This window comes from Macaca mulatta, chromosome 4, assembly GCF_049350105.2.
Source record: "Macaca mulatta isolate MMU2019108-1 chromosome 4, T2T-MMU8v2.0, whole genome shotgun sequence".
Lineage (NCBI taxonomy): Eukaryota > Metazoa > Chordata > Mammalia > Primates > Cercopithecidae > Macaca > Macaca mulatta.
In genome coordinates this window covers 142,469,283-142,493,656 of record NC_133409.1, presented here as the reverse complement: position 1 = coordinate 142,493,656, position 24,374 = coordinate 142,469,283, and the positions used below count along the sequence as shown (strand labels likewise).

At 40.5% G+C, this 24,374-nt stretch overlaps 1 protein-coding gene and 1 long non-coding RNA gene across 13 annotated transcripts in view; one reads left to right on the top strand and one right to left on the bottom strand.

The window, feature by feature from the left end:
- The window catches only part of LOC144340361 (uncharacterized), a 221,736-nt gene extending 217,685 nt beyond the window's left edge, over positions 1–4,051 (top strand). The window contains exon 6 of the long non-coding RNA XR_013416422.1: positions 2,888–4,051. This is a non-coding gene — a long non-coding RNA (uncharacterized LOC144340361). The remainder of the gene's footprint in view (positions 1–2,887) is intronic.
- Positions 1–23,796, bottom strand: part of KIF6 (kinesin family member 6) — a 389,626-nt gene extending 365,830 nt beyond the window's left edge. For 7 of the 12 annotated variants that reach the window (XM_001117160.4, XM_015136289.3, XM_078000036.1 and 4 more), the window contains exons 1-3: positions 23,633–23,796; positions 18,743–18,852; positions 12,039–12,113 (exon numbers count right to left, since the gene is read on the bottom strand). In XM_001117160.4, the coding sequence (XP_001117160.2) occupies positions 12,039–12,113; positions 18,743–18,852; positions 23,633–23,698 (251 nt within the window). In that variant the 5' untranslated portion in view covers positions 23,699–23,796. Of the gene's footprint in view, positions 1–3,156; positions 3,250–12,038; positions 12,114–18,742; positions 18,853–23,231 lie in introns of those variants that run through there. The other 5 variants (XM_015136288.3, XM_078000037.1, XM_078000038.1 and 2 more) reach the window with 3 other exon arrangements.
- Between the last annotated feature and the right edge of the window lie 578 nt (positions 23,797–24,374).

Below are 24,374 nucleotides of genomic sequence, written 5' to 3'. Positions count from 1 at the left end.
AAATCATTTTTTCTGATTTTCATTTTTATTTTTTAGCTTTTTAATTTTTGTGGGTCCATAGTAGGTATAAATATTTAAGGCGATACATATGGCTATACAGGGATGCAATGCATAATGATCGCATCACGGAGAATGCATGTCCATCCCCTCAAGCATTTATCCTTTGTATTACAAATGTATTACAAATAATTACACTCATTTAATTATTTTAAAATGTATACTTAAGTTATTATTGACTATAGTCACCCTGTTGTGCTATTAAATAGGTCTTATTCATTCTTTCTATAATTTTTGCTAATTTTTAATTTGGAGAAAGATCTTTCAGTTGATGCAATTATCACCAGAGCTAAGAGGATTTTATAAACTGTGACAACATTAAGGTAAATTTCTGTAAATTATTTCAAAATGTTAAGTTTCAGTATGGTTAAGCTGATGATTCTTGCAAACTAATTTTTCTAAAAAGATTTAACCCTACATGCAAATCAGTTTCATGGAAATTTGAATTTTATTTTAAATGTAAATATATATAATGTATTTTAATGTTTCCTATGATATTTCCTGTCACTTGTGGAGGTTGAACAAGAAACTGAAAGAAGCTTCACGGTAAGTTCATAATTCAAAACACCTGCTTATGCATTCGGTCACTGTATCTACTATTACAAGAAAAAAATTAACTTCAAAACTGTCTTCCTTATTAATAATTGGTTCATCTGAAGTTTCACATGAAAATGGTATCCTTTCCTGTTGACTGTCATAATTTTAATTTTTTTTTTGAGATGGAGTCTTGCTCTGTTACCCAGGCTGGAGTGCAGTGGCACAATCTCAGTTCACTGCAACCTCTGCCTCCTGGTTCAAGCCATTCTCATGCCTCAGCCTCCAGAGTAGCTGGAACTACAGGCACGTGCCACCACGCCCGGCTAACTTTTGTATTTTTTCCCAGAGACAGGGCCAAGCTGGTCTTGAACTCCTGACCTCAGGTGATCCGCCAAATTCAGCCTCCCAAAGTGCTGGGATTAGAGGTGTGAGCCACCGTACCCAGCCTTTACATTTAATTTTCATTTCTAAGTCTGTAGATATTTGCTTTACAAAGTTGCAGCAGTTTTCAAGGCTGATAATTCTAAATTCTGAAGAATTCTAACAATCTCTTGATATGTTTTATTGCGATGTTAACATGCACACTTGAATTTTGTAATAATTTACTGATCAAGTTTGCTGCCTGAGCTCCCAAAGTTTCTGTTCAGACACTCAGGACAAAGAGATTAGCTCTTGTACCTGTGGGACAGCCACCTCCTAGGCAAGTCCTGGTCCAGCCCCCATGGGAAGCCGTGCTCTGGCATGGCCACAATGCCGCTTCTGCTCATGCTGCCACAGCTGCTACCGCCAATCTGGGTCCAGGTTCCAGAATGGCCTCCCGCTGGAGTCCCCACAGTATCCTGGACTGCTCTGAGGTGTATACAGTGGGCCAAATGCTATTGCGTGGATGCTGCTCTGTGCCTGAGCCTGCCTGTGCACAAACTGCTGCTGGATCATCACCACTTGTGTGTGCTGCTGCTCCACAGATCTCGCCTGTTCAGGTTTATGCTTTGTTGTCTCACAGAACTTCACTTACAAAACACACGTTCAAAGATAAAATTGTTAAGAATTTCAAGACAGTAACCGCTGAGGACTAAAACATGGACTGCACAGGGCCCAGGCCTAAGAAGCCAGAGTTCCTTCTAGGCCACCATAAGGAACTGGCTTTTTCCCTGAGTGAAATGTGGAGCCACTGAAGGGTTCTGAGCAGAGAAGTAACATCATATGCTTCACCTGCAGTCACTAGTGAAGAATACTGGCTTTGCATTTCACACTAGAGTGTAGGCTCAATAAACTCCTCTGATTCAATCATTAAACTTCATTCACACAACTATTATTTTGCTTTTGGACATTCAATATGAACTCAAAAGGAATTTCTCAATCTTTACTCAGGTCAGTAAATTTGGTATACACAAAATAGATCAAGTCTACTTATAAAATGTGGTCCTGAGTTAATTAGATGCATCTGATATAACGAACAAAAACCAACAAGAAGGAAGGTAATTGTAAGAATATGAGGGCATGTGGAAACGGGAATTTCCTCCAGGCCTCCAGATCTCTTAGGACCCTTCTCCTTGTTTACCTTTTTCTAGTATAGCCTCTGCTGACTCATAACTGTCATCTCCTTGTCCATAGTGATCCTTCCAGACTCTCATTCTCTCTACCTAAATGCCTTTCAGCTTCTGTGTCTGGCAATAGCCCGATTTGTCCAGATTTTCCCAGTTCACACCGCCAAGAGTGAGGTTCTGATGGCCCCAGCTCATTTCTATTTGGGCAATGCTTCTAGTCCTAGATTGACATCCTATACCATAAGCAGGCAGCCTTTGCATTGCTGCCCTTGACTCAGAATCCTTCAGCCATGACTGCAGAGGACAGTGTCACAAATCACAACATAGTTCCACTGGAAACCGGGTGGAACATTTTTCCGTATCAGAAGCTGTGAGGACTGTAAGTATGGCAATGACATATTGGATGCTTGCCCAATATGTCTCTCACACAACTTAATATCTTTCATTTCAGTGTATTGCTGTGCCTGAAACTGGACTAATTTTGGTAAACAAAAATCTTTTTCACCAGGCTGGTCTTGAACTCCTGGGCTCAAGCGATCCTCCCACCTCAGCCTCCCAAAGTGGTGGAATTGTAGGTATGAGCCACCAAGGCAGCCAGGATCTTTCTGTTAATAACACAAATTCCGTTAAGAAAGTTAGACTTACTTGCAGTGCTTGATATATAGCTGACACTCAGTAAATATTAGCAGAATGAATGTCGAATGAAGTTTCATGTATCTAATTTAATTATTTTCCTCTGAGAACAGCTACACTGAATGAAGAAATTTTATGAACAAAAGGAAGACATGTCATTTAGTGCACGCAAAAATTGGACACAGCATGGGAGTGGGATGCAGAAGGTAAAGTGCTCGGACATCTGGAGCATCGGAGAAACAACTCACGAGGCGAGCAGTAAAAGGGAAAGTTGCCTTTCATTTCCCAACTCCACCCTACCCCGATTTCCACCCCCCGGACACCAAGACAAAATCCACTCCCCCACCCCACCACCAGGACACAACAGTCATCTCAGTTTTACCTATTTGCCATGGCCACAGGAAAGAGTTAACACTGTCGACTGCTGATGAAAGGTAAAATGGGATGAAGACTGAACAAAGCCCACTGACTCAGTGACATGAACATCATTAGTGAATTTAGCAAGGATGATTTCAATGAAATGGAATGAAACACCTAAATGCTGGGTGTGATAAAGCAATTTAAGAAACAAAAGACTATGAAAGGAAGATCTATTGTAGTTTCAGCTCCACAACCTAATTACTGGGTAACCCCGCAGAAACCAATTAAATGCTCAGAGCCCTGTTTTTCATCTAAAATGGGAATAATAATACTTATCAACCCATAGGGTCATTTTAAAAATTAGATGAGATAATATATGTGAAAGTGCTCTTACATTGGCAAAGCTTTATATAAAATAACATGTATTCTTAGTGTTATCAATTAATAAGTAAATTTGTTCCTATTATTTAGCAAGAATTACACTAAAAATTCTGACCAGAAACACATGACCTAGTATAAAAGTAAGGCTCAAATTCACTGACAATAATAGAAACTCTGCTAAAAGTGCTCTGCTCCAAGTAAAGGAACTTTTAAATGAAGATATTTAGATCTGCAAGCGATAAAGCACGATATAAATTTACTGCTGTATTTTCTCCAGCCATTCAAACAACATATTTTCAGTATGATTTTGTTTTTGCCAGTCAATGATAAAGTCAAATAACTACAGTAAAAATCTTGCCAGTTGGAATCAATCACTGCACATTTGTATAGGAAGGATTTCCCAGAGCACCTTGCCTTCTATTTGTGTTCTTTATATATCTTTCTTTTGGAGGCTAGGTGAGAAATAATAACTAGAAATATCTTTGGATTATTTGTGAATGCATCCTCAAGTCCTGAATTAAAGATCTGATATAAAATTACAAACTTTTTGGTGCCTCGGGAGAAACCAAATCTAAAGAGTTAAGGGGGAAAAAATCATACGGAAAAACATTCATAGCTTGGTAAAATTCTGAATTGGGGCGAAAATCCTTTCTATAAAAATGTTGATGGGGAGCCAAAAATGGATGATAGCCAATACTCATTGAGCATGCACTATGTACGTACTGAGCAATCACATATACTGGGGCATGTACAGCTCATTGGATTATCATGGCAAATGAGGTAGATATTACAGTATCATTTTCCCCACTTAAAGATAAAAAGCTGGTTCAGGCCAGGCACAGTGGCTCATACCTGTAATCCCAGCACTTTGGGAGGCTAAGGCAGGTGGATCACCTGAGGTCAGGAGTTCAAGACTAGCCTGGCCAACATGGTAAAACCCCGTCTCTACTAAACATACAAAATTAGCAGGGCGGGGTGGCGCATGCCTGTAATCCCAGCTACTTGGGAGACTGAGGCAGAAGAACTACTTGAACCTGGGTGGCAGAGGTTGCAGTGAGCCGAGATCATGCCACCGTACTACAGCCTGGGTTGCCTGGGTGACAGAGTGAAACTCCACCTTAAAAAAAAAAAAGCTAGGACAGAGAAAGATGAAATAACTTGCCCAAGGACACACAGCTACTAATAAGTATTAAAGTTGGGATCTGAACTGTGCTTATATGGCTCCAAAGTCCATGCTCTTAATCAGTGTGTTATATAGTCTCCCCCAATTATATCTTTAGAGAAAACATTCAGCTTTCTGAAAATAATCTGTTAAGTACCTAACTTAGTCTAAATAGTTTCAGATTTCTCTTAACTTGTAATATTCCTGTGAATGTTAACTATAGTGCATTAAATCAAGAGTGGGGTCCCTTCTGAGCATGGGGCCCTGTGTTATGACATAGGTCTCATGTACACGAAGCTGGTTCTGCCTTTAGGATAAGGTGCTTTAATTTATTTTAGAAATAAGTGGGAGGTAAATTACAAACAAACAAATACCAATTTCAGAATTGTAAAGTCGTTTAGAGCACATCTCGGATCTCTGAGAAAGATATTGACAACAAATACCACTGGTATCATCTGTCACTATCTGCATCACCCCGCAACCTAGCTTTATGCCTAGGTGAGTGAATCTCAAACTTTAGTGTGCATCAGAATCACCTGAAGGGCTTTTTAGACTACAGATAGTTCTGATTCAATAGGTATGGGTGAGGCCTGAGAATGTGCGTGTCTAACAAGTGCCCAGGTAACGTTGATGCTGCTGGGTTATGGACCACACTTTGAGAACCACTGGCCTAGACAAAAGAGCAGGTGTCTATATAGCATGATTTTAGTCATTGAAAGGGCCTCTGTCCAAAAACTACTTCAGGAAGGAAACAGAAATAAAACTCGCTTTATAAGAAATAAAGCCCATCACTGTGCATTTAAGCAATAAAGGAAGGCTGACAGGTGCTAAAGGATCATCCTCTATCTGCTAATTCTCTTCCTCAACAAATACTAGGAGCATTTAATAGACACCTGACACTATTCTAGGAGCCAGAGACACAACAGTGAACAAAGGTAAAGAGGAGTCCTTGCCTCCATGAAGTTTAATTCACGAACAGGTGAGGCTCAAAGTGCCATGAGGTGAACACCCCAGAAGCAGCCCTCAAACAATAATGGGCAGGGGTGGTCAAGTACCCTGGCTTCTTTGCCCCTTGGGTGGGACAACTCTGAGATATGTTCCTAACAGTTCCCAGTGGGTACCAGTGGAAATAAGTCCCAGTTGCTTACAGTGGTAACCTGCTCTTTAAAAGACCCTCGCTTCCTTTCCTTCGCTTTCTCACTTCCCTACTGCCCTGCCGGTGCTTCCTGAACTCACCTCCCAAATACATTACTTTCTGGAATCCTAGCCTCAGGATCTGCCTCTGGGGGCACCAGCTTAAGAGATGTCTCTTCATGCTGAAGAATCACACTGCTCGTGTCAGTGCATCTCCGATCCACTGGTTGGTCTCTTTTATTATCTTAGGAAACCCACAACTAACTTTTTAATCCAAGTAATGCTTTTTATTTTACCGCTGACCCAGTAATTTTCACCCCTCACATGTACAATACTCTGTCAAGGAATCCTACTTCTTACAAGTAAATAGCTTCATGCAACTCTTATGCTTTTTTTATTCTATAGGTATTTTATCAAAAATTATGAATAACATAGTTACTATTACAAACATGATAGTATCATGCAATTTCTTGATCAATTATTCTTAAGAAGAGAGACCCAGATTTAGGCTCTCTTTTTACCAACAGTAATAAAATCTGTGTTTGAAATGTGCATCTTTAATACATTCTATACTTGTTACATCAACGGCTGTTTTCTTCACATTCGCCAGCTGTAGGTAGAATGGCAATGTTGTCCCCTTCCTTGGTAAGTCCTTGATGGAGCTTGTCAAGGTCATCATCTTGTATAATTACATGGCTTTAAGCTGATGTTAGTGTTCCTGTTTTGAATCATAAGACCATGTTCTCAGCTGAAAATATAATTTTAAAATTGTTACACTTAAAAATTTAAATTTAAGTATAATTGTAAAGTCACAAAAGCCAGAAATGTAATGTTATCAGGAAATTCAGCAGAGCAGCAAGTAAAGCCAAGTACAGGTTCCTGTTTATAAACAACGCATCTGGCAAAGTGCAATTGTGGCCAGAAGTTGAACAGATCTGGGGAACAGGCAGTGAGTTTTTGTACAATTCAGTGGCGAACAATGTTTCCTGTAAACTTAGAAAAAAACAAAATGTCACTGGTGTTTTTGTGACTTTCAGATGGGATTAGTTTTATTGAATCCCATGGGGGAGAAGTTCCAGTGTAATAACTGAGATTGCCTAATTTACAGAATAAAAGAATATCACAGAACAAATGTCACTAAAATTTTTATAACTGAGGATTTTCTTAATGTTTTATTTTGAAATAATGATAAATTTACAGGAAGTCATAAAGAGAGTATACAATAGTTCTCTGTACCCCGTTTGCCCCAGTGGTTACATATTCCATAACTGTAGTACCTTTTCAAAACCAGGAAATTGACATTCGTACAATGTATGTGTATAGTTCTATGCCATTTTCTCACATGTGTAGAATCAAGCAATCACCACTGCCATCAAAATACAGAACTATTCCATCACTATAGAGATCTACTGGTGTTAACATTTTACCAGTTTGAATGAAGTGTAGAAACCTTACTTCCCTTAGGGCCCTCTTCTCTTTAAAACCCATAGGGGTGGAGTCATGGGTTTTTCCATGGTATCTGGATGGAGTAAGGCAACTAATATCTACAAGTTTTTTGTTTTGCTAGGCTGCCAGTCCCCTGGCCCTCTTGCTAGAGACAGTAGACTCTTCTTGAGGATTTTGTCTGAGCCCACTGGTGTTTCTGGGTGTCTGCTTTCTCCAGCATCCAATCTGGGCAGGGTGGTTAAGTGTCCCCGCTTTTTGCAGATATATGAGGGGAAAAGACCAAGGGGATTCACCATTCTGTCACTTCTCAGGTCCTGAGGTCTCCACCTAGGCTATCTTCTCTTCAACTTTCAGAGTCATGTTTCTTTGTATATGACATCCAGAGTATTCAGCTGTACTTAGTAAGGGGAATAGAGAGCAGTGTGTCTACTGTATCTTGGTCTGGAACAGAGGTCAGTAGGCATGTTTTTTTAAGTGGCAAAGAAATTAAAGATCTCTAATTTTTTCATCCCTTACATTGAATAGGGCACTGACACTTGTAAAGTACATTGTTTCTTTTCATCCTTAAAACAACCTTGTAAACTTGGTGTTATTAGCATCCCCTTTCTCAGAAGGGATAACTGATTCAGAAGTGATATGTCTGATCCAAAGTCACATAGGGAGTTAGTCACAGGCTAGGCCCAGAATTGGATTATTTGACTTCATGCCAAATATTTTGAGCCACAAAAGGTAAAACCATGAGTAAACAGAAGTGAATAACTAAGATTTTTTTTAAGCCTCTTTTGTGAGCCCTCTTTTCCCTATTCTGGCCTCCTTGTCTTGAAAGAGCAGGATCTCTTCTCTGGTTGGATTAGCAGAACTGGGTGAGCTAGGCAACCCACAGCATTATCAGTAAAGCCCGTTTCCTAAAGAGCAACAGGTAAAAGTCCTGCTGGGCAATGACCCTGGTACGACTGAGAGTGTGGTACTGCCCTCTGCCATGAGAAAATCCCCTGCATCAAGCCTTGGCCTCCCACTCAGCAAAAGCATATGTGCAAAAGTAGTCAAGCACATCTTTTTCCAAATCTGAGAGGGTAGCTGTCTCTTTATAGTAAGAAGAGAGTGAAGGAAAAGAGAAATCTTCTTACTATAAATTGAAAGGCAGCTCCTGATATTGTTCATCACTGGTAAAATCAAAGGTTAACAAGTGGTGGCTCACAATGACTAATAGCTTTCCAAAAGCCAACCTCATTGGCCTTATTGTAGTGTAGGTGCCTTAGCTGTTCAGTACCGGCTACAGGGACTGTGTCCTAGCATAGCCAGTCCTCCTGCCAAGGCACATTCTATTCATTTTGGCCAAACCATCATGTTCTTACAAAACAATGAATTTCCAAATTTTTGCAGAATACTCACTGCACATAAAGTAAATTTCCTACACCCCAAGCTTTTAGGTAAAACATAGATCGGCACGGACATGTTTTCAACAACCCTGTATGCAAAGAGACAATGAAGCAGTATCTTCACAGCTTTGAGAGGAAGGAACTGTTAGCGTAGAGCGCTATACCCAGTCAAATGGCCGGGTAGAGCAGCCTCAACCTGCTGGGCTTAAGTGATTCTCCCACCTGAACCTCTTGGATAGTTGGAACTATAGGCATGCACCACCACGCCCAGCTGATTTTTAAAATTATTTATAGAGACAAAAATCTAACTATGTTGCCCAGGCTGGTCTTGAACTCCTGGGCTCATTTAACTGTGAAGGGAAAGGAAAGACTTCAGAAAGTTCCCCAGTCCTGAATTTTTTCTAAGAGGTTATTAGAGGATGATTACCAAAAGGAATCTAAGAATTAGACATGAATACAAGAAACAGTGATAGACAAAGAAATAGTATAAGTTTGAGATAATGAAAATAAATGTTAATAAATATCAGTTGATCTCCACAGTGAAAGTTGTAGAGGTGTAGGAGAGGCAAAGTAAAAGTATCCTAACATTCTTGACTAGAGAGAAGACAGAGAGAGCGAGACAGAGACAGAGACAAAGTTTTTGATGTTGAGAAAAATACAAATGTTTAAATATCTGAATTTAAACTAGAGCTGTTGAAGTACAATGCACAACTTGAGAAAGAAAATGGAGGCAGCAACAACAGTCAAACCAACAAAAAGCAAGAAAGGAAAAAAATTAGGAAGTACTAAAAAGAGGAGAAAGAAAATAACATACGAGGAATAGCTCCAAATTACGGTGATCATAATAAAGATAAACTGGTTAAAGTAACTAATTCAAGATCAAGAACTGTGGGTTTAGCTAAAAAGGCAAAAGCAGCTGTATTTTATTTATCAGGCCCATTCTTAAAAACAAAATGTCACAAGGCAGTTGAACTAGGAGAAGGAGAAAGATAAGACAAAGACTGACAGAAAAAAAAATAGCAAAACTAATTTCAGGAAAAAAAAAAAAGAATACAAGGAGAAAAGTAATAGAAAGGATAAAGAGGAATATTTCTTATTGATAAAAGATAAATCCCACCAGGGCCAACGTGAGCTGCTTGGATAAAAGTGCTCTTGCCTGTCATTTTTGAAATCTTGTTATCGTGGAGTTTGTCACATCAGTGTATAAAACGAAGCCCTGCCTGCATGGAGCTTTGCTTTAGTGGAGGCAAACAGACACAAAAACTAATATAGAATTAAACGGTATAATATGTCAGGACCAGGCGTGGTGGCTCACGCCTGTCATCCTAGCACTTTGGGAGGCCAAAGTGGGTGGATCACGAGGTCAGGAGTTCAAGACGAGCCTGGCCAAGATGGTGAAACCCGTCTCACAAGACAGAAAACCAAATACCGCGTGTTCTCACTCATAGGTGGGAACTGAACATTGAAAACACTTGGACACAGGGTGGGGAACATCACACCCCAGAGCCTGTCGTGGGGTGGGGGACAGGGGGAGGAAAAGCATTAGGAGAAATACTTAATGTAAATGATGAGTTCATGAGTGCAGCACACCAACATGGCACATGTATACCTATGTAACAAACCTGCACGTTGAGCACATGTACCCTAGAACTTAAAGTAAAATAATAATTAAATAAATGTCGGATGGTGATACGTGCTAAAATAAATAAAGTCAAATAGGGAAGGATAACGAGGTGCAATTTTAAATAAGGTACTACAGGAAGGCCTTACTGAGAAAGCCGCTGTGAGCAAAACTTTCAAGTTGCTGAGGGAGAAACCATGCAGATTTCTGAGGGAAGAGCATTCCAGACAGAGGGAACAGCAAGAGGAAATGGTCACCGCATACAATTAAAACCGCCTAAGTTAACTGAGAAGGAACGGAGAACCAGGAGAGTGTGACAAGTGAAGAAAGTATTTGGAGGACGGAGTGATCGACTGTGTCAAAATGGCAGACATATCAAATAGCATGAGGACTGGGAAATGATCATTATTAAATTTAGCAAATAGAATTCCTAGTTGACTTTGACAAAAACAATTTCAGTGAGGCAGTGGAGGCCAAAGCATGATAAGAACAGGGTTTGGGAGAGGAATTGAAGTAGTGAATATAGTAGGCCATTTCAAAGATATTTTCTGTAAAGGAAAGCTGAAGAAAAGGGCAGTAGCTGGAGGAGAAAGTGGGCTCAACATGAGAGTCTGTAGCGGAAGGAAAACCCAGGCATCCATGAAAAAGAAACTTAAGGTTCCCTTCCTGAATGATGTTAGGAACTGTAAAAATAAAACACATGAAACTAGCTATCTGAAAAATGACACAACCCAAATGATTGCTAAAAAGACGGGAATTTCAGAAATGTTTGACATCTAATCAAGGAGACTTGAATTTTATCTAAAGAGGTGTTATCGGATTCTAAAATAGTTTAAGCCTACTTGATTGTAGGTTACCTAATGAAGGAAGGCTGTATTAAAAAGAGAAGGGCTTGGTTTGCATAGGATTCATAAAACAGGAGTTTGAGAGACAAAATGTAGCACTGCGTTCCCAGCAATGTCCACTAAAAAGGGTGTACTGATGAGTAGACTTGAAAACTGGGTTCATTTAGCAGGTATAATTTTCATTATTTAACTGTAACAATGAATATATCTTGGGATTATCATTAGGTTATTAACATCATCCAAATGATTTCAGATCAGAAAGCAAGCTTATTAGCAGTAGTTTTCTAAATGGATTCCCTATAAGAGGACTGTGTGCTTATCAAAGAGCTTGAGTGTCTTAGTCCCTAGGAGACTGCCAATACATATTAATAAATTGGCACTCTGATTTATTTGGTACTCTCATGTGAGTTTAGTTCTAGTAGTCAGCAGCCTGGAATTATCTAGATATATTAAAGCAAAGGGCCAAGCTTTGAAATGACACTGAGGTAGAGCAGGGCCAGCATTATTAGGCAGCCTCTCAGGTACCACCCATACCTATCCTTTGTCCATCTAACTGTATGTTTGAAGTACTGTACTGTACTGAGGAAAGAACACTGAACTTAGCAGTCCAAAAATCATCTAGGACTCTGCCACCACTACCCATGCAACCCTGAGTAGTGTCACTTCATTTCTGTGATCCTCGGTTTATATATCTTTACAAATAGGAGTAACAATAGCTGGTCTATCTCACTGTGTTATTTTGTTTTGTTTTGAGACTCAGAATCTAAATCTAAAACAAATGGTTATAGGAACAGAAGGTATTAATGCTATCATCATTACATGTCCTGCAGCCTAAGTATATAATTCATATACTTAAGCACACTACCACAGTTATCTGAGAACTGAAGACAACGTGAAAAGCCACGAGCCCACTGAACAAAATATGGGAAATCCTACCTCCCAGCAACTGGTTTGGCAATGTTTTCAAAAATGGTCTCTTGCTTTGCATCCTGATCAAAAATTCTTTGAAATCTGCAATGTGAAAAATAGTAATTATTTAAAAGCTGCACCTCCAAACACTACCAGATTAATAAACCTTGTTTTTCTAAAAGCTTTATAAATTACCCCATATTTACATCACTGGGCTTACCTAACTTAGCACAATGTTTGCCCTGTAGTCTCAACCACACTGTGCTGTTGTACTCCTGTATACAAATGGTGGGTAAACAGTATTGCTTTGACAAGATCTGCACAATAAATCCCTCTGAAAAGCTGCAGCAGCTTTGAACCAAATAACAAATTGTCTGCTTTTTAGCTCTCAAGAGGGACAGTGTCTACAATTGGCAAGAAATTCAAAACTAGATAGCTGCATGAAATGGAAATCCAAGAACAGAATATAAACAGCCAAGGAACTTCTGCTGTCTGACCTGGGGGAAAAGAACGCAACTGTGAATTGTATGACTATTGAACTTAGCTTTAGTATTTTGAACTAAAGTTTATTTTTCCACTAATTTGGTGCTATATCCTAGCATCAACCATTTAATTCTCAGCATGGTTTTGTTTCATTTTGTTGACCATGAGTCAAAAGTCAAAAAGTAAATTACGATAGACCTGTCCTGCAAAGAGAAGGTTTAATCAGATTGGCAATGGCTTAGGGGAAGGGGGTGGAGGTATGGTGTCAATTTCACTCTTCTTGCAATGCTACTCTGACTTAGCTTAGTACTGGATTACAAGCACAGTGGAACACTTGGGGTAGAAGACACAGAATCTATGTTTTTTGTTTTGTTTTGTTTTGTTTTGTTTTTGAGATGGAGTCTCACTCTGTCACCCAGGCTGGAGTGCAGTGGCGTGATCTGGGCTCACTGCAACCTCCGCCTCCCAGGTTCAAGCGATTCTCCTGCCTCAGCCTCCCGAGTAGCTGAGATTATAGGCGCGCCACCACACCTGGCTAATTTTTGTATTTTTAGTAGAGACAGAGTTTAGTAGAGACAGCTGACTTGCCTCCATTTTAGAGAAGCAAACAATGAAAGATACAAAGAGATAATCTAAGGCACTCTGGCTAGTATGTCATTTAGCAGGGAAGATTATGTTTTAGACAGTAATATTTACTGTTTAGTGTGTCCAGACTGCTTCTCAGAACTCTACAGATGTATCACAGCTTCAGATATGAACACCAACATAACACAGAGGTCAACATAACACATAGCTGCTGAATTGCTCTTCAGAGCACTGTGTAGTATGAGGTCTGAGCACATATTCTCAGCTTTTGAGAATTATGATAAGGCTGGTTCACTTCTTTTATCAAATGGGTGATGACTGGGTGAATCAATTAGCCATTGTCTACCCTATTTCCTTAAAAAAAGAGTAATTATATCTACTACCATGTAAATAAAAGAGATGGCAGAAGTTTTAAAGAAGGCAGTGAATCACACACAGAATATCTTCTGAAAGGTACCTTGTGTAAAAGTAATGAGATAGCATTTTCATTTCTAATTCATCTATTCATTCCACAAACACATACTGAGGGCCTACCATGTACCAGTCACTTCTAACAAGATTTAAATTAAACTAAAATGTAATTTTAGTATAATATCTATAAAGCATATTGAATTCCTTGGGGAAAAATGACATCCTCCACTATTTAAAATAACAGGTGGTAGAAACACAAGCAATCCAGATCTCTCTTTTTATTGACTTTTCCCCATACATTTTAGAGAACGATGTTAGCACCCAAGTTTACAATAAACCATTAATTATATATTAAACATCAAATGTCATCATCCCAAAATATTGCATTTTATACAATGTAGTTGCATAGTAATCTGAAAAGGCATTTTGATCAGCTGTCTTCTGAAAACTACTGAAGAGCACAACAGAACCACAGAGTTAGAAGGGATTTTAACGCGTTCAGTCTAACGATTAACAGAGGAAGAAGTCGAGATCCACAGAGATAAAGTAATTACTCAGAGTCTTAGAGCTCATCAGTAATATGCCTTGTGACATAACTTAAGTTTCCTGATTCTTCGGAGGTCCTTTCATTTGTTAGGAACTTGAGAAGGCTTTTTCTAAACTCCATTTCAAACTCAGCATATGCTGACTTCTTCCCACCCTAAAGAATGGTGCACTTCCTGTGCTCTTCCTCATCCCGGAAAACAGCTCTACCCCTCTAAATGTTCAGTCCAAAACCATTAGGATCTGCTTGACTCCTCTGTTTCTACTACACTCTATGTCCAATCCATCTGCAGACTGTCAGCTGAGACCTTCACAATACATCCAGAATTCAATTATTTCTGTTACCACCTTGGTCCACGCTACCATAATTTCTTGCCTGGTCTCTCTTGCAATAGCCTAACTAGTCTCCTTTTCCCCCTTCCAGCCTGCTTTCCACATGTCAATAAGAGGGATCCTGCTAACTTCCAACCATGTCAATAAGAGGGATCCTGCTAAAACATAAGTGAGATAATTTCATTCTTCTGCTCAAAGCCCTCCATTGCCTTCTCATGGCACTTTGGGGAAAAGTTCGAGTCCTCACAATGACTTATAGGGCTCTATGTGATCTGGCCATTCTGCTGCCTCATGCTTACTCTACTCCTCATGCTTACTCTACTCATGCTTACTCCCCTCTACCTCTTGCTTACTCCCCCCTACCTCTTGCTTACCCTACTCCAGCCACATAGATCACATTTTCTCAAACATGCCGGACATTCTCCCCATTAGGGATTTCACTCTTGCTGTTCCCTTGGCCTGAAGTCTCATCCCTTAGATACTTGAATGGCTGGCTTCCTCACCTCCATCAAGTCTTTGCTAAAATGTTCCTTTACTGTACGCCTTCCCTGACCTACTAAATGTTGCAACCATTCCTCTCCTTCACCCCCCGTCATCCCAGCATTCCTCATTCCCCTTCTTTGTCACACTTTTCTCCATGGCACGTAGCACCTTCTGATGTACATGTTGCTTACTGATCTTCTCCTCTGTCTCCTCCCACTAAAATGTAAGCTCCCTAAGTGCAGGAGCTTTGCTGTGTTCCCTGCCGTATTCCTAGTGATTAAAACAGCTCACAGTGGGTAGCCAATAAATATTGATTGGTTGAATAAATGTTCTTGGGGGAAAACAGCCTTTAAAATGCTTAAATATTTATCTCTGAACATATGTGTAAGTTGAATATTTTATTAATTTTTAATTTTGAATATTAAAACCAATATTTTCAATTCAGAGATTTAAAAATAAGCCAATGGTGCTTCTTCAACAATTTTACTCTGTTTGTATCTATGTAATTTAAAGAATACTTTGTGGCCAGGTGCAGTGGCTTACGTCTGTAATCCCAACATTTTGGGAGGCCGACGCAGGCGGATCACGTGAGGTCAGGAGTTCGAGACCAGCCTGGCCAAGGTGGTGAACCCCTGGCTCTACTAAAAATGTAAACAACATTAGCTGGGTGTGGTGTGCATGCCTGTAGTCCCACCGACTCAGGAGGCTGAGGCAGGAGAATTGCTTGAACCTGGGAAGCAGAGGTTGCAGTGAGCCAAGATCGCGCCACTGCACTCCAGCCTGGGTGATACAGTGAGACTCCATCTCAAAAAAAAAAAAGAATACTTTGGAAAGGGTCCATAGAGACATAGTAAACTGTTCTTATCAATAAAATGGAATCAAGCTGAATAAAATCTTTCAGCAAACTGTTGTTTTATGTAATAGATTTTGGCCTAGGCCAGCTGGTAACAAGTCACAATTGTGAAGGTATGTAGCATGCTTACATCAGTGGGAGAATGTCCTCTTCAGAAAAAGCAAAGCAGGGGCGAGGCGCGGTGTCTCACGCCTGTAATCCCAGCACTTTGGTAGGCCAAGGAGGGTCAGAACGCTTGAGCCCAGGAGTTCAAGACCAGCCTGGGCAACATGGTAAAACCCAGTCTCCACCAAAAAAAAAAAAATTAGCTAGATGTGGTGGTATACACCTGTAGTCTCACTACAGGTTGAGGTGGGAGAATCACCTGAGCCCTGAAGGTCAGAGCTGCAGTGAAATGAGATTGTACTACTCCACTCCAGCCTGGGTGACAGAGTGAAACCCTGTCTCAAAAACAAAACAAAAAAGAAAGAAAGAAGAAGAAAAGCAGAGGTTATAGGGCTGTTCCTTAAAGGATATAATGAAAGACAATGGGGAGACACAAAGACAAGGTGAGGACCGCCCCACTAGGCAACAACAAATTAGCGAGCCCTACTTGTACTTAACGTAAAAGAAGACACAATAAGAAAATGAGATGGAAATGGAGGGAGAGATGTATATTATATATGAAAGACAAAGAGTAGAGTTATGAAGACCAAGGAGAATTCTTTATGAGACAACAAAAAAAGCAAATAAGAATTTAAAAAGAAAAAGGCTGGATGCGGTGGCTCATGCCTGTAATCCCAGCACTTTGAGAGGCCAAGGCAGGTGGATCACTTGAGATCAGAAGTTCAAGACCAGGCTGGTCCACCTGGCAAAACCCTGTCTCTACTAAAAATACAAAAATTAGCTGGGCATGGTGGCAGGCGCCTGTAATCCCCGTTACTTGGGAGGCTGAGGCAGGAGAATTGCTTGAACCCGGGAGGCGGAGGATGCAGGGAGCCAAGATGGCGCCATGGCACTCCAGCCTGGGCAACAGAGCAAGACTCTGTTTCAAAAAAAAAACAAAAGAATTTTAAATTAAAAAAAGAGAAAGAGAGAGGAACAACAACAAAAAAATCTGGGATAGTTTTATCCAAAAGGGGAAAGGCAGGAATAGTCTCAAAACAAGGCCTTTGAGAAACAGTCTAAAGATACATTGAAGAGAACAATTAGGATTCTTTCAGCAGGATCCAGAAATTTATCACCAAAGTTTGGGCCAGAGATCAAAGATGGATTTAATTTGGGCTCAAACTTCTCCAGAAATCAAAAGTGGAGATTAAAAGAAATAGATTAATCTGAAAATGGAGAATAAAGAGAATGTGAAATAGCTAGAATCCCTAAATTCAAGACCTAGCTACTAAAGGAATATTCAGACCAAAGGCACTGATGACCATCCAAGGGTAGCTGTTTGGTATTTTTCAAATGAGCCAGTATATTTCAGCACTGCCCAAGAGAAATATAATGGCATTCATCAGCGTGAGAGCATATGTAATTTAAAATTTTCTACTAGCCACATTTTTTAAAAAGCAAGAAGGTTAGTTGGGCATGGGGGTGCATGCGTGCAGTTCCAGCTATTCAGGAGGCTAAGGTGGGAGAATCACTGGAGCCCAGCAGTTCAAGGCCACAGTGAACTATGAGTCCACCACTGCCCTCCAGCCTGGGAGACAGAGCAGGACCCCTTCTTTAAATTTAAAATAAAATTAATAAAACTTTAAGAAACTAAAAGAAACGGCTGAAATTAATTTTAATAATATACTTTTAACCAAAGTTGGGAGTTTCATGTACCAAAATGTTACAATTTCAGTAAATAATCAATATGAAAAAAGTCTTGAGATATTTTACATTCTTTTTTCTTCAGGCTAAGTCTTCCAAAATCCTTTTTTTTTTTTTTTTTTTTTTTGAGATGGAGTTCTGCTCTTGTTGCCCAGGCTGGAGTGCAATGGAGCGATCTCGGCTCACCACAACCTCTCCCTCCTGGGTTCAAGCAATTCTCTTGCCTCAGCCTCCCGAGTAGCTGGGATTACAGGCATGCACCACCATGCCTGGCTAATTTTGTATTTTTAGTAGAGACAGAGTTTCTCCATGTTGAGGCTGGTCTCGAGCTCCTGACCTCAGGTGATCTGCCTGCCTCAGCCTCCCAAAGTGCTGGGATTACAGGCATGAGCCACCGTGCCCGGCCCCTTCATATGTTTTATACTTTACAGCACATCTCAATTCGGGTTGAACATACTTCAAGTGTTCAAGAACCACACGTGGTTTGTGGCTATTATATTGGACAGCACAGATATACAGTATACATATGTGCATATGAGGTCTAAATATCATGTATATTATAAAGAAGGCTTACCTACACAGCACACAAATGATACTGTAAGTTCTTACCTTCAGTGAAGTTTAATCATGCATTGGAACTTTCTGTAAGTGCTAAACCATAGTGGGTTGAGTAGGAAAATACTAGATAAACAGAGGTAGTAAAGAAAGTCTGGAATCTTGGAATACAATCTCAGATATAGAAATACACATTATTGGCTGGGCGCAGTGGCTCACACCTGTAATCCCAGCATTTTGGGAGGCCAAAGCAGGTGGATCACGAAGTCAAGAGATCGAGACCATCCTAGCCAACATGGTGAAACCCCGTCTCTACCAACAATACAAAAATTAGCCAGGCGTGGTGGTGTGTGCCCGTAATCCCAGCTACTCAGAAGGCTGAGGCAGGAAAATCGCTTGAACCCAGGAGGCAGAGGTTGCAGTAAGCTGAGATCGCACCACTACACTCAAGCCTGGAGACAAAGCGAGATTCTGTCTCAAAAAAAAAAAAAAAGAAAGAAAAAAAGAAATACACATTGTTTTTTACCTTGGGCACAGCAGTAAAAAGACAACTTGAGTTCAATCTACTAGGTGAGACAAAGAGTTGCATTACATTTTCCACAAGAAATGGTGCTAATTATTTCACAATGAATATTAATATAGTACAGTAGTTCAATAATGAAATGGAAATGAAAAGGGAGAAAGAAAAACTTACTTAAATTTGTAGCTTTCTCGCTTATTATTCACAAACCCATCTGCCAAATCACGTGGTAAGATAATTTCCAAGCTAGGTATTAATTTTTCATCTTCATCTATGGAATAAATCTGCAAATGTGAAGACAACAAATGGATATAAAATGGTGAAATTATGGCTTGAACTATGACCATGTTATTATGACTTGTAACGATATGAAAATTATAGTCTTAAGATTAAAAAGTCATAATATCATATAATTTGAATAATTTTTCTCTTTGAACTGTGTGTAGATTCAGACAAATATATGGAACTGAACCAGAAGTAAAACCTAAATTAATGCTATATCAAAGTCAGATCATCTTTGAATGATCTAACATTCAAATATGCACATTTGAATATCTCTGTTTTTATTGTCATTGAGAAACTAATAGCCCTGAAAACAACATTTTATCTAAGTATTGCTTTAGTATTATGTATCAGGAGTTAACATTTTACTACAATCAATAAGCATTTCTGAGCATTTACAAAATACCAGAGATAAAAGGACTAGGTTTGGAGCCATCTCAGATAGCTCACCAAGAATGCTCTAATTCAAGTTATGTTCAAAGAAGCCTGAGGTTCCATGAGACATTTTCAGGCATTTGATAAGAGAGATGTGGCTTCAAAAGACACATGTAATTCATGTATTTGATGTCATTTTCAAGGTTCTCATTCCAGCTCAGCCACTAATTAGCAAGTGACCTGGGAGAAATCCTTTAGCCTTTCTAAGCTGATATGGAAATACAGGGTCTTAACCAACATCCTTAGGACTGTAAAATTCTCTGATTCTCTTCCTGGTTTCCTACTCCATCATTTATTGGCCAGGAAAATTAAGAGTCAAGCCTATAAAGAGGTCATGTAGAATAAATAAAAGCATAAGATTTGTTGTCCCAAGACTTGGGTTCAACACTGAGCTCAATTTACCAGCTGTGTGACCAGCTACCACTTTCAGAATTGAGGTTCCTTATACATAAAATGAGGAAAACAGAATTACCTCCTTTACAAGATTGCTGTGGGGATCAAGTGATGTAATGGAAATGGAAGTATTTTGTAATGCACCATTGGAAAAAAAAAAAGTCATTAGATTAAAAAAAAAAAAAAAACAACTTCTTGTCTTTTACCAGGAAATAAAATTCTTTCTAACAGGCAATACTTCCTGTTTAAGACCCATGCTTGGCCGGGCGCGGTGGCTCAAGCCTGTAATCCCAGCACTTTGGGAGGCCGAGGCGGGCGGATCACAAGGTCAGGAGATCGAGACCACAGTGAAACCCCGTCTCTACTAAAAATACAAAAAATTAGCCGGGCGCGGTGGCGGGCGCCTGTAGTCCCAGCTACTCAGGAGGCTGAGGCAGGAGAATGGCGGGAACCCGGGAGGCGGAGCTTGCAGTGAGCCGAGATCGCGCCACTGCACTCCAGCCTGGGCAACAGCGTGAGACTCCGTCTCAAAAAAAAAAAAAAAAAAAAAAAAAAAGACCCATGCTTAAACAGGATGCTTGGTTATGGGGAAAAAGTCATATTCCTAAGCAAGTAAAAGCCTACCTAAATCTCCAGAAAGTTTGAATAATTTTCTAAGCATATTTTTATTGAAACTTCTCATTTAAAATGTGAAGAACTCATGCAGAAAAGTCATTACATAAAATAAAGTATTTGTAGAACGCAATGGCATCAGGTTCAAGGCTTTCTGGCTAGGTTTTCTCAAGAGAGATTTAAAAAGTATATCCTGTTGGGCACTACATTTAAAAAAAAAAGTTTTATAGCCAGACAGGTGAGTGAAGGGGGTGTATAAGACATGAAACATACAAGAGTGAGGAGTTACACCCATTTTTAAAAATTCTATATTTCTCTGCTCAGCAGACAGAAAAGAATATTAACTGCAGTTAATGACCCTCCACTACTCTAATTAAGACACTCTTTGAGGCCTTAAGAAAAGTCCCTTAGAACCAGGTCACTTGTTTAGTGTAATATTGGCTTTCTATCCTTAGTCATAAAAATATTATTTGAGACAGGGAAGTTTTTTTTAGAAGACAGAACAAATGCAAGGATGAATATGAAAATGTTTTGAAATGTATAAAGCACTGTACAAATGAAAAGCATTGCCACTGTTAAAACTAGCAGAGATTCATTTTATATATCCTTTTTATTAATCTGTTATTATAATTTACTTTATGATGCCTTAAAGAATAAAAGTAATACAAGTACTATTATTCTTTAATAAAAGAATAAAAGTAATGAAGCTATAAAATGAAGAGAAAAAAATACCTTTGAGTCACTCTCAATTTAATACTACAAAAAGCATTTCTAATCAGAGAAAGAACTCTACAATCTTTTGTGGAAAAGAAGATACGGCATTACAATGTGGGGTTTTTAAGGGAAAATAGTGATATACTAGTTCAATATTTATTCATTCCAATTCTCTTTGTGTGTGGGGGGGACACCTAAAAATGTGACACCAAGAATATGACACCTAAAACTACTTCCTGGAGGATCAACCAATCCGCTCTACAGACTCACCAAAGAAATACAAAATGAGGTACATTAAAATATCCAAACGCTGCATTTTAAGAGAAAAGAAATTTCAATATTAAATATAAGACTCTCCATCCACTTCCCTGATCCCTGCCCCTATCCATCCTGTCTCTTGACCTTATCCCAGCCTCAGCTCTGACTGCTGAGTCCAGGTAGATAAGCTCAACAGTTTAAGCTAAGAATCTGGGGGGAAATGTTACATATAATACACTCTTTACATATGATGCACTCTAAAAAGAAATGCATGTAAGTGATTACTAGTTAGAGGAGAGAAAATGGGAAGATACCCATGGTTCTTTCTACATTGTTTTATTCCTGTTCTAAATACATAAATTATATGAGGCAAATGGTTAATCATGAGATGCTATGATGTTCCACATAGACATATACACAGTATATATATGGAACAGAAATACAACATGATTAATATGTTCACTCCATATATTCACAAATATGATCCAAATTGCCATTGCCTAAATTTTCACTTTGGGGGGCAAAAAAGGTTTCTGAAAAGGGGACAGCTTTGAAATCAAAAATCCTTAGTTAAAATTACAGCTCTGCTGTTCACAATAGCAAAGATATGGAACCAACCCAAATGTCCATCAATGATAGAGTAATGTGGCACATATACACTATGGAATACTATGCAGCCATAAAAAAAGATGAGTTCATGTCATTTGTAGGGACACAGATGAAGCTGGAAACCATCATTCTCAGCGAACTAAAACAAGAACAGAAAACCAAACACCACGTGTTCTCACTCATAAGTGGGAGTTGAACAATGAGAACGCATGCACACAGGGAGGGGAACATCACACACTGGGGCCTGTTGCTGGGTCAGGGGTTAGGGGAGGGATAACATTAGGAGAAATACCTAAAGTAGATAACAGATTGATGGGTGCAGCAAACCAACATGGCACATCTATACCTATGTAACAAACCTGCACGTTCTGCACATGTACCCTAGGACTTAAAAGTATAACAAATTTTAAAAAATAAAACAAATGCTCTAAAATTGAAAAAAAAATTACAGCTCTGCCACTCCCCAGCTGGGTACCTTGGTCACATTATTTATCCTAAAACTCAGTTTCCTAATCTGTAAAATGAGGAAAATGACACCAACCTTGCAGGGTTCTTTTGAGAATGAGAGATAATGCAGGTAAAGCACCTGTCAGGTGGCCATTTCTCAAGATACATAAGAATGACTATGCTCCCTTCTAGGCAGAAGAGAGGATGTTTTGAAACATTTAAGAAGCATACAAAGTGCCGGGCGCGGAGGCTCACGCCTGTAATCCCAGCACTTTGGGAGGCCGAGGCGGGCGGATCCCGAGATCAGGAGATCGAAACCATCCTCGCTAACACGGTGAAACCCCGTCTCTACTAAAAATACAAAAAATTAGCTGGGCGTGGTGGCGGGCACCTGTAGTCCCAGCTACTGGAGAGGCTGAGGCAGGAGAATGGCGAGAATCCGGGAGGCGGAGCTTGCAGAGAGCCAAAGACGAGATGCACCACTGCACTCCAGCCTGGGTGACAGAGCAAGACTCCATCTCAGAAAAAAAAAAAAAAAAAAAAAGAAGCATACAAAGTATCATTGCTCAGAGTCAGGACAATGTCTTAACCTTTTTTATACCTTTCTGAATTTAGCACACTAGAGGAAGCACCTAGTAAATATTTGTTTCTGAATGAAGTACACATGCGTATTCTTCGGGTCGGGATGCTAAAGCATCTACCTAAATCTATTAATACAAGGAGTATATGTAAAGGTTCACGTTTATGTTGGAGAATAACAACAGAGTCAAAAAGTTACTGAGGCCCCACTGGGTGCAAAGTACTACATATGTGTATGCTTTGTGCATTTGTGTCTATCTATATTTGTATTATTTCAGAGGTACATAAACATGCATCTCTTCCTTGCACGTTTTGCCCGAGTGCCAAAACGTACCTTTGAGTGTATCTGCATGTGCGGTGCTGCGTGAGTTTCCCAGAAAGGTGCTGTAAGTGCTTACGTGTAGTTGAAGCGCACGCTATACAGGCATACTGAACATGCACCAGTCTGCCTCCGCGTGAACACGTGTGCCTGGCTGCAAAAAAATATGGCTCTGTGCCGGGTCTGCGCCGTGCCAGGTGGGAGTGGCCTAGCTGTCAGTCGCGTCGCTGACAGCAGGACAGCAGTGTGCGACGGTCTTCGCGGCTGCAGGGCTCCTCGGACAGTGTGTGCGAGATTCCGGGCGGCCTCGGCGCCCGCCAGCAAGCCCCTCACCTCCGCCCAGCCCCTTCGCTTGCCGCCCGACCCCAGCCCAGGAGGCCCCGCCGCGCCGGCGCCCCGGAGGCTCCAGTCCGTACCCCTTGTTGGTGCTTCCGGACAGGGGGCTTCACTCTTGCGAATATCTGGATCGTCTGCTTCACCATCTCCTCCCTGGCTCTGCAATGACCCTTGACCTCTCTCAGGCCCTGGTTGCCAAAACTAACTCCCACCACCTCCAGCGACCCACAGTCTTAGCAACAGTAGCTAGGGACACTAGCCAGTGAGCACCGTGGCAGCCAGGATCCCGCCTCCTCCCGCTAATTGGTCGCGACCCAAAGGAAGCTACTAAGGGGCGGGGCTGCGGTGGGGCTAGGGCGGGGTGGGCGGGGGGTGAGGGGAGAGCGCCGCGCATGCGCAGGAGCGAGTGTCTGGGCTCTGGGTTTTGCACCAGACCCGGCCTGGACAGCGTGGTTAAAGGGTAACAACCACCATGCTTTGCCCCGCCCCGCTCATTCACCCATTTTATTCTCCATGCCCTTGCCTTAAAAAAAAATACATGGGCCAGGTGTGGTTGGCTCAGGCTTGTAATCCCAGCAGTTTTGGGGAAGTCGAGGTGGGACCATGGCTTGGAGCCCAGGAATTTGAGACGAGCCTGGGCAGCATAGTGAGATCCCGTCTCCATAAAAAATACAAAAGTTAGCCAGGCGTGGTGGCGCGCCTGGGAGGTTGAGGCAGGAGGATAACTTGAGCCCAGGAGGTCGAAGCTGCAGTGAGCCGAGATTGCAAAACTGTTCCGGCTTACTTGGTGATCACAGTCTGAAGAAGGAGACAGATTTTTCT